The 10,803-nt window shown below is 50.5% G+C and overlaps 1 protein-coding gene across 1 annotated transcript in view; it reads right to left on the bottom strand.

Annotated features, from left to right (window-relative positions):
* Positions 1 to 6,710: 6,710 nt before the first annotated feature.
* SWI5 (SWI5 homologous recombination repair protein) overlaps positions 6,711 to 10,803 on the bottom strand; it is a 10,620-nt gene continuing 6,527 nt past the window's right edge. The window contains 2 exon segments of the mRNA XM_054244249.1: positions 6,711 to 7,024; positions 9,753 to 9,847. Coding sequence (XP_054100224.1) covers positions 6,960 to 7,024; positions 9,753 to 9,847 — 160 coding nt within the window. The 3' untranslated portion in view covers positions 6,711 to 6,959.

Raw genomic sequence — 10,803 nt, 5'->3', positions numbered from 1 at the left:
GGCCCATACCACCATGCCCAGATAATTTTTGTATTTTTAGTAGAGACAGGGTTTCACCATGTTGGCCAGGCTGGTCTTGAACTCCTGACCTCAGGTGATCTGCCCACCTTGCCTTCCCCCAAAGTATTGGGATTACAGGCGTGACCCATCATGCCTGGCCCCTCTGAGCACTTTAGCAGGAGCCTGGAAACTTATTGCAGAGATGGGCTGGATAACAGGAGGGACCAACATTAGTCACACCAAAGGAGTTCCTGTCTGGGTGACTCTGGATCTGGATGCTGCTGGGAGTGGTGGAGGTTGACTAAGAGACAAGCATCACAGGTAGGCGGCCAGGGTGTGGTTAGTGGTGGGGGCGAGGGTGCTGTCGCAGGACCTTTCAGCCCCCATGGGGTCTGCAAAGCAGGCTTCGGTCAAAGTGACTTCCTGCCCGTACTCTTCCTCCAGCAGTCCCCACCTCTAATCCTACATGTCCTTTCTAACCACCTATGAAATCAGAAGCGAGAAGATGGGAAAACAGGTCTTGCTTCTTCCTGGCAAACCAGCTGGGCAGGTTTGCTGGTGCAAGGGTGGAGGGTGGAGGAGCTAGTCAACTTCAGGGAATTAACGGAGCCAGCCAATGTCAGGGCCTGGGAGACAGCTCTGGGGCGAATCCAGATAAAATCATGCCTGGGTTTAATCTATTGCTGACCACAGCTGGCTCTTAGGGTCAGGTGGCTGCGAAGATGTGTTGGAAAATGGGCTGGTTTTGAGGCAGGATTTCAAAGGATGTGATTACTTGTAGTCAGAGGAAGCAATTTTGTCAACTATCAAGGTACATTCACAGAGCAATCTATGAACAACACCCAAGAGGCCAGGCAGGTGGCTCACACCTGTAATCCCAGCACTTTGAGAGGCTGAGGCAGGTGGATCACTTGAGGTCAGGAGTTTGAGACCAGCCTGACCAACATGGTGAAACCCCATCTCTACTAAAAATACCAAATTAGCTTGGTGTGGTGATGGATGCCTGTTATCCCAGCTACTTGGGAGGCTGAGGCAGGAGAATCGCTTGAACCTGGGAGGTGGAGGTTGCAGCAGTGAGCCGAGATCGTGCCATTGCACTCCTGCTTGGGCAACAAGAGTGAAACTCTGACTCAAAAAAACCAGAAAAAACAAAAAACCAATATTTTTGGGCCTGCAAAGTCAGGATTCCTAGAGGTTGGACACTCACATCTTTATTTATTTATTAGAGACAGGATCTCACTGTCACCCAGGCTGCAGTGCAGGGGCGCAATCTTGGCTCACTGCAGCCTCGACCTGGATCCTCCTGCCTCAGCCTCCTAAGTAGCTGGGACCACAGGGATACGGTACCATACCTGGTTAATTTTTGTATTTTTTATAGAGATGGGGTTTTGCTATGTTGCCCAAGCTTATGTTGAAATTCTGGCCTCCAGTGATCCTCTTACCTCAGCTTCCCAAAATGCTGGGATTACAGGCGCCCAGCCTGAAATCTTTATTTTAAAAATCCTTCTCAATCCCAGCAGTTTGAGACCAGCCTGGGCAACACAGGGTGACACCATCTCTGCAAAAAATAAAAAAATTGGACACGGCAGCATGCGTAGTCCTAAATAGCTGTAGTCCCAGCTACTCAGGAGGCTGAGGTGGCAAGATGGCTTGAGTCAGAGAGGTTGAGGCTGTAGTGCACTCCAGCCTGAGTAATGGAGAAAGACCTTGTCTCAAAATAAAAAAAAAATGCCTCCCAGAAAATTGTGATACTCAGAAGTTTGGGAATTAGAATTAATACCTGGTCTTTAAACAGCAAGTATTTGAAACCCCCTCTTCAACCTCTGAGTCTGCTGCTTAGCTGTGCTTCCTTGGGAAAGTGACTTAAGCTCTCTGAGCCTCATTTGCCTTATTTGGAGAATGGGGACAACTCTAACTACCTCTCAGGGTGGCCATAAGGAACACATGATAGGCAGAGCATTAAGCTCAGGGCCTGGCACAGAAAATGTTCTCCAAATTAGAATGTGCTCATTAGCTGCTACATTGATTATTCCAGCCAAGAATCTTTGGGATTGTAGGATGAACATGAGAAGCTGAAGGAATCAAAGTCCAAAAACTCTGGACTTTACTCCTGTCCAGAGCTGCTGATGTTAGGAATGACAGGCTCACTGGGAAAGAAGTGGAGCAGACTGCCTAGAGGAACCAGGAGCGGGGGGCCCAGGCCAAGTCCAAGGCAGAGGCTGTTCATTTCTAGCCACTGACATGGCCTCTAGGTCAGAGCCCTGGGCAGATATAACCTGCAAGAAACATAGCAGGGCTCTGTGGTTAAGACCTGAGGCTTAAGGGCTCAGAGAGTGCTGGGTTCAAGTTCTGACTCCTGTTTTAGTAATGCCTGACCTCAGATAAGAGACTCAAGAGGCTCCACTAGGGAGGCAGGCAGCACACCATGGCTACTCAGCCAGGTTCTGGAGGCAGATAGCTTCGTTGTTGCTTATGTGTTAGTCATTGTGGCCATCAGTCTTTTATCTGGCGAAACCTTTGGCTTATAACTGGTTTGGGCGTGTGATTGTCACCTTTCACCTCATTCTCAGGCCCATCCACATGACATGGAACCTGGAGCTTTCCTCCCAGTTCCATCAGGGTTGGGGGCCCCAACATCCCTTACTCTCAACCATAGAGGGCTCTGGGCCCTTGGCCTGGGTTTTCTCCCCTCCCTCTCTCTGCAGACAGCCCCTCCTGTTTTTGACAGGGCCTCACTCTGTCACCTATGCGGGCGTGCAATGTGTGATCATGGTTCACTGCAGCTTCAACCTCCTGAGCTTGATCAATCCTCCCACTTTAACCTCCTGAGTAGCTGGGTGCCACCACACTTGGCTATTTTAAAATTTTTTTGTGGAGGTGAGGTCTCACTGTGTTGCAAAGCTGGTCTCCAACTCCTGGGCTCAATCCATTGTCCCGCTTTGGTCTCCCAAATTGCTAGGATTATAGGCATGAGCCACCACACCCTGCCCAGCTGATGTGGCCCCTTCTGAGCAAAACTGGAGTGGGGCACTATTTGGTGACACTGCTCTGTGACACATTTTTTTTTCTTTTTTCAAGACGGGGTTTCGCCATGTTGGTCAGGCTGGTCTTGAACTCCTGACCTCAGGTGATCCACCCACCTTGGCCTCCAAAGTGCTTGGATTACAGGCGTGAGCCACCAGCCCAGCCTGTGACACATTTCTGGGTCAGGCCACCCAGAAATGACCCCTTTTAGTCCCCAGGAACAACAGTGTAGGCTGTACTGCGTTAGTATTTTGAACTCTGTAGGTGCTGGATGACAAATATTTTCGAGTAGGGTTTACACCAGATATGATCAAACAAACCATGTATGTGTACACAGCAGCAGATTATAACCTCTGCCACCTGTTTTCCAGCACATGGGGGCACACCCTGAGGAATCCATATCTCGCAACCAGTTGCTCCTTACTGCCCCCGGTCGCTTCAAATTCCTGAGAGGGGTGCTGCCATAGAACCCCCTCTTCTATGTGTTCTGAGGATTCAGCCTTCCTGAATCCGGCCTGGCAGGCAGGAGCCTTCCCAACAAGACCCTCCCAGGGCTTACTTCCCAGGGCAGTTGGGTGCATCTCTGCGTGGACACTGCCTCCTCGAGGTCATGCCCACTATGACACCTGGGAGAGTGGAGCTTACACAATACAAACAGACCCTGGTGATGCTTTCCTTCTTAGTGCTCTCTCTGGTTGCCTCAAGATTGAACCAAAATGCAGAGCTGGGTTACAATTGTGTTTGGGGGAGGCTTTCATCTTGCACCAAGAATCCAAGCCGACAAAGCCGACAAATCACCATCCCTGATCACCTTTCAACCAGACTGAATCCCTTGTATCCTGGGCCCACTAAGTTCTCTCTGGAATACTCTCTCATATTCTTTTCTTTTTTGAGACGGAGTTTCACTGGAGGCTGGAGTTCAGTGGTGTGATCTTGCAACCTCCGCCTCCTGGGTTCAAGTGATTCTCTTGCCTCAGACTCCTGAGAAGCTGGGATTACAGATGCATGCCACCATGCCAGGCTAATTTTTATATTTTTAGTAGAGATGGGGTTTTGCCATATTGGCCAGGATGGTGTTGAACTCCTGACCTCAGCTGATCCAACTGCTTCAGTCTCCAGAAGTGCTGGGATTACAGGTACCCAGCCCTCTCCCACATCCTTATCTGGCTACCTCCAACTGGACAGACATTGATGTCTCTTCCCCTGAGAAGTTTCACAGTGTCCCACATTGGTTAGATGCAGCTTTAACGTGCTTCCATAACCCCATGGCAGCGTTTTATCTAAGCATATTGTCATGGCTGCTTTGGTCTCTGACCTCCCACTGGCAGGCAAGTGGTGTGTGGTAGGGACCCAGAGACTGGAGCTACCCAGCACCTGGCCCTGAAAAATTTTTTGTGTAGGAAGAGGCAAGATCAGCCAGCTCTCCACATAGAGAAAATGGTGTAAGGTGAGAAAACCTCAAGGAAAGGCTCACCTCTCCTGGGGCTCCCACCCACTCAGAGCCTGGCTGCTTCCCTCTCCTCCTCCTCTCCCACCATAAAACTGGGTGGCCAGCCAGGTGAGGTGGCTCAAGCCTGTAATCCCAGCACTTTGGGAGGCTGAGGTGGGCAAAACTTGAGGTCAGGAGTTCGAGACCAGCCTGGCTAACATGGTGAAAACCCTGTCTCTACTAAAAATACAAAAATTAGCCAGGTGTCGGGGCAGGCGCCTATAATCCCAGCTACTGGGGAGGCAGAGGCAGGAGAATCACTTGAACCCAAAAGGTGGAGGCTGCAGTGAGCTGAGGTCACACCACTGCACTCCAGCCTGTGACAACACTCTGTTACACACACACACACACACACACACACACACACACACACCCCATATGGCCCAGAACATTGAAGGAGGAGAGAGGGTAAGGCACTCAGGCACTTGCTGTTTCATGCAAAGCAAAAGCTAGGTGGGACCCAGCCAGGGACCGTGGCTCATGCCTATAATTCCAGCACTTTGGGAGGCCAAGGCAGGTGGATCACCTGAGGTCAGGAGTTCAAGACCAGCCTGACCGACAGTCTCTAGTAAATACAAAAATTAGCCAGGTGTGGTGGCACACGCCTGTAATCCCAGCTACTCAGGAGGCTGAGGCAGGAGAATCACTTGAACCCAGGAGGCAGAGGTTGCAGTGAGCCGAGATTGCACCACTGCACTCCAGCAAGTGTGAAACCCCATCTCAAAAAAAAAAAGCTGCGTGGGACCTAAGATGTGTGAGAGCCTCAGAAGCCCCTCAGTTCTGGTTCTATCTCCAGTGAGGTCACTAGCGCTCACCAAGACCTAAGGGAACTGGAGCAAAGCCTTCATCAAGGCAAATGCTGAGTGTGTATGAGATGCAGGTGGAAAAGATGTCTTTTGATGTGAATTTAACAAAATCTTGTTCCCCGGGCCATCTGGTTGCTAAGAGAGTCTGGCGCAAGGCCTTGTATGTGGAATGGGGTTAGACAGACCTGGGTGCTGGTTCCAGCTGCCCCTGACTCACTGTGGGGCTTTGACAGGTTGTTTACCCTCTTGGAACCCTTTCTTGATCCAAATGGATAAAGAGCCACAGCGCCCGGCCCTATTTCATTTATTTATTTAGGGACAGAGTCTCGTATGTTGCCCAGGCTGGAGTGCAATGGCACCATCTCGGCTCACTGCAACCTCTGCCTTCTGGGTTCAAGCGATTCTCCTGCCTCAGCCTCCTGAGTAGCTGGGATTACAGGCATCTACCACCACACCCGGCTAATTTTTTTTGTGTGTGTATCTTTAGTAGAAAGGGGGTTTCACAATGTTGGCCAGGCTAGTCTCAAACCCCTGACCTTGTGATCCGCCTGCCTCAGCCTCCCGAAGTACTGGGATTACAGGCATGAGCCACCATGCCCGGCCCCTAAAATTTATTTTTAATAAGAAAAAAAATTTACCTCTGGGAACACAACATAATTTTTAAAATTTTTTATAGAAAGGGAGTCTTTCAGCCAGGTGCAGTGGCTCATGCCTGTAATCCCAGCACTTTGGGAGGCAGAAGTGGATCATGAGGTCAAGAGATTGAGACCATCCTGGCTAATGTGGTGAAACCCCATCTCTACTAAGAATACAAAAAATTAGCTCGGTGTGGTAGCACATGCCTATAGTCCCAGCTACTCAGGAGGCTGAGGCAGGAGAATAGCTTGAACTTTGGAGGCAGAGGTTGCAGTGAGCTGAGATTGCACCACTGCACTCCAGTCTGGCAACAGAGGGAGACTCTGTCTCAAAAAAAAAAAAAAAAATGGCTGGTCTTGAATTCCTGGCCTCAAGAGATACTCCTGACTTAGCCTCCCAAAGTGCTGGGATTACAGGCATAAGCCACCACACCTGGCCCACTCTAAACTCTTGCCTGCTTCTCCCCAACTCAGAAAGGCAGCATTGCAAAGTACAGGCTTGAGTCTGACAGAGGTTCAAATCCCTGTTCTGCCATTTGCTGGCTGTGTGACTCTGGGCAGGTCACTTTGCCTCCTCTCTGAGCCTCAACGTCTTCATCTGTAAGATGGGGATAATAATGCTAATTCCTCACAAGATGATTTTAAGCATCAGAGATAATGGATATTAAGCACTTAGCACAATGCCTGGCTCATGTAAGCCTGTTATAATCCAATGCAGGCTCTCTTTATCCCAGGTACCATTGGGGGCTATTGGAGTAGAGAGAATCAGTATATGTTTATTGACAAATAAAATACATGTACCCCTATACAAGTATCACTACAACATTTCAGGAACCTTGGAGCTGGGAACGCCCCTTCCTCCCGGCCCTCCTCTCCTCTAGGCTCCTTCCGATTCATCTTGGGCTCTCTAGAAAAGTGCTTCTGGCATTTTCTCACTAGAAACTCTGTAGGTGTGCTGGTTGGGCTCTTGGGGTTTATCATGGCCACACTGTCCCTGGGTGCTGCTCAGTCATTCACGTCCAGACCAAACTCTGGATACAACTCTTTGGTGGTGACACCTTGGATCACAGCTGAAAGGAAGGAAGGAAGGAAGGCTGAATGTCCAGTGGGGAGGTGGGAGGGAGTACAGCTAACGCCCTGAGCCAGTGTCATTGCCCTGACCCACTAGGACCATCTCTGGCTACAAGCCAGTGCCCACACTTGTGTCTCATCTAACTGGCTGAGGTAAGCTCCCTGCTATCCTTCCAGGCTGCCCCCCATGGGCCCTGCCTGGCCACTACACGCCAATAGCTCCCACTGGAGCTCCTCCATGTGCCAGCCACTGTGTTCAACACTGGACCTATGAGGACTCCTTGGACCCTCACCCCATTTTGAAGAGGAATGAAATAGCGCTCCCTCGATTCCATTCTCCACACAGAGCTGCTGGATTCATCTGCTTCAAATGTAAGCTGACTGTATGCTGTGCGTGCTGGACATATCAGACTCCACCGCATGGCCCACAGGCTTGATCGAGTTTGCCCCTCTGGAGCCCCCATGATGCTATTCTGCTTCCTTTCTCCACAAAGACTGGTCCTTTATCCTGGGGAAGGGTTCTCCTGAGAGCCCTCCCCTGACTACCTTATCTTACACCCAGCGCCCTGCTGTTCATACCTCAATATTCTCCTCATCTCTGCCCTTTGTCGCCTTCACAGCACCTAACACATTTTGTAATTAACCTGCTGAGTCTACTTACTTCCTGGGTATTCCTCTACCCACAACGGGAAAACAAACCACATGAGAGCAGAGACCTTCAAGTGTCTGGTTCACTAAATAGAAAAAATTAGCCGGGCGTGGTGGCGAAATCCTGTAATCTCAGCTACTCGGAAGGCTGAGGCAGGAGAATTGCTTAAACTCAGTAGGCAGGAGGCGGAGGTTGCAGTGAGCCAATATCACACCACTGCACTCCACCCTGGGCAACAAGAGCAAAACTTTGTCTCAAAAAAAAAAAAACGTGTCTGGTTCATCAAAGTGTCCCCAGTACTCTGTAGAGTGCCAGGCATAGAGCAGCTGCTCAGTAAATGTTCACTGAATAAACAAAAAGAGGTCAGGCATGGTGGCTCATGCCTGTAATCTTAGCACTTTGGGAGGCCAAGGTGTGTGGATCACTTGAGGTCAGGAGTTCAATACCAGCCTGGCCAACATGGTAAAACCCCTTCTCCACTAAAAAAATAAAAGTTAGCTGGGCGTGGTGGTGGGTGCCTGCAGTCCCAGCTACTCGGGAGGCTGAGGCACTAGAATTGCTTGAACCTGGGAGGTGGAGGTTGCAGGGAGCCGAGATCATGCCACTGCACTCTAGCCTGGGTGACAGAGTGAGACTTAGTCTAAAATAAAAAAGGGATAGGTGACCTGCTCCACATCATATGACCTGGAAGTGACAGCCCTCATGCTGAGTCTTGCTACTAAAAGCTTATGTTCTTTTTTTGAGATGGAGTTTTGCTCTTGTTGCCCAGGCTGGAATACAGTGGATCCATCTCCATTTACCACCACCGCTGCCTCCTGGGTTCAAGCAATTCTCCTGCCTCAGCCTCCTTAGTAGTTGGGATTAGAGGCATGTGCCACTATACCTAATTTTATGTGTTTAGTAGAGACAAGGTTTCTCCATGTTGGTCAGGCTGGTCTCGAACTCCCAAATTCAGGTGATCCACTGGGCTCAGCCTCCCAAAATGCTGGGATTATAGGCGTGAGCCACCCCGCCCACCTGAGCTTCTGGTCTTAAACACTAGGCTACACTTCCCTCACATCCCCTTCTTCTTGGGCCCTGATCACCCTGCTCTTCCATCCATCTATAGTTCCCGCCTCTGGTTTCTTCCTTCTCCTCCTCTGGGGCCCATTCTCCAGTGAAACACAGAGAAGCAGGCCAGGCGCTATGGCTCATGCCTGTAATCCCAGCATTTTAGGAGGCCAAGGTGGGTGGATCACCTGAGTTCGGGAGTTCGAGACTAGCCTGACCAACATGGAGAGACCTCGTCTCTACTAAAACTACAAAATTAGCTGGGCATGGTGGCACATGCCTGTAATCCCAGCTACTCTAGAGGCTGAGGCAGGAGAATCCCTTGAACCTGGGAGGCAGAGGTTGCAATGAGCTGAGATGGCGCCATTGCACTCCAGCCTGGGCAACAAGAGTGAAACTCTGTCTCAAATTAAAAAAAAAAAAAAAAAAGAAAGAAACACAGCCCAGCTCTGAGCACTACCCCAGTGGTTACTGGCTGCTGAACATCAAAGTGCCTACCACAAGCCAGAGGATGGAACTGAAGGGTATGCAGGGGGCCACCTGCAAATTTCCTCACCTTCAAGGTAGGCTATCCTAGCCAGCATGACACATAGGTATTGGTGTCTCTGCTAACGCCCTCTAGATAGTAAGATTTTGTTCAAGGAGGAACAAAATACTCCTTTAAGTCACAAAGGGTCACCCTTGCACTTGCTGCCTCTTTAGCCTCTTGAGGCACAGTTGGTATCTTGATCACTCCAAGTAGGCCCCAGAAGACGGGGGAGACCCTGAATCCTCATTCTGGCAGATGGGCAAGCCCCGCTCAAACCTGCCTGCAGCTCCAAAGTAGGCACTGTACTTGAGGAACAAACCTAGGTGGCCAGGGAGGCCAGAGGCTGGTAAGGAGAGGGGTTGGGGCAGCCCAGGAGCAGGCCAACTGAGGAAGGTGAGAGAGTTGGCAAGTAAGGAGGTCCAGGAGCAAAACCCAACACCTCTAGGCGAGAAGACACCCTATGATGCCTGCTGGCGGCTCTGGAGTCCCAACCACTCACCTAGTTTGCCCATCAGCATCTGCCCCACATCCTTGATGTCATTGTACTCGTGAAGCTGGGTAATGTGGTCCTCCAGTTCATCCACACTGTAGCCTCTGGGATGAGCGATGGAGAGAGGGGGAAAGACAGCCCAGTTAAGAAAGCAGATGACGACCCCAGGCTCAGGCAGTTATAAGGCATCTTGAAGCGCCTCCTCAGTGCTAGGTACTGGGGATATGGTGAGAGCAAGATAGCTCCTGCCTTCATGAAGCTTACAGCAGGGCAGGGGATCTCCCCAGGACCTCACTCCTGGCAAACACCCCGTCTTCTTAGGGCGGGGTCTCCAGCCACAGTGGTACTATGTGACCCTGGCCACAGCTGAGGGACTTGCAGATGGGCACATAATCCAAACAGCCAGGTGGATTCCCTCAAGTGTGAAGTGCACACACTCTGCCATGTGGCTGGAGCAAGGGGCGTGGGGAACTCCAGGAGGTGTTCAAGAGCCAGCTTCCCCTACACACTGAAAACTCCACCTGCAGAGAGAGAATGGAGTCTGTGCAGAGGGAAGCAGAGGCGGAGAACATAGCTCCAGAGACTGGGAGAGCAACAGCTTTCATTCCAGACAGCTTTCCAGGTCCTAGTTCAGGACCTCAGCAGCCAGAGCATCTCCCTGCCTGAGAGGCTGCTGAAATACCCTGAATCCAGAAGCACAGTTCTATTATGCTAAGCCACTGCGACTGGGTTTCAGTTACTGGGCAGTTAGAGAGTTAAAATTTATCTTTTTTTTTTTTGAGACAGATTCTCACTCCGACACCCAGGCTGGAGTGCAGTAGCATGATCTCGGTTCACTACAACCTCCATCTCCCAGGTTTAAGTGATTCTCCTGCCTCAGCCTCCTGAGCTGGGACTACAGGTGCATGTCACCACACCAGGCTATTTTTTGTATTTTTAGTAGAGATAGGGTTTTGCCATGTTGGCCAGGATGGTCTCAAACTCCTGACCTCAAGTAATCTGCCTGCCTTGGCCTCCCAAAGTGCTGGGATTATATGCGTGAGCCACTGCGCCCAGCCAA

This window comes from Callithrix jacchus, chromosome 1 (genome assembly GCF_049354715.1).
Source record: "Callithrix jacchus isolate 240 chromosome 1, calJac240_pri, whole genome shotgun sequence".
Classification (NCBI taxonomy): domain Eukaryota; kingdom Metazoa; phylum Chordata; class Mammalia; order Primates; family Cebidae; genus Callithrix; species Callithrix jacchus.
This window is presented reverse-complemented; position numbering and strand designations above follow the sequence as displayed.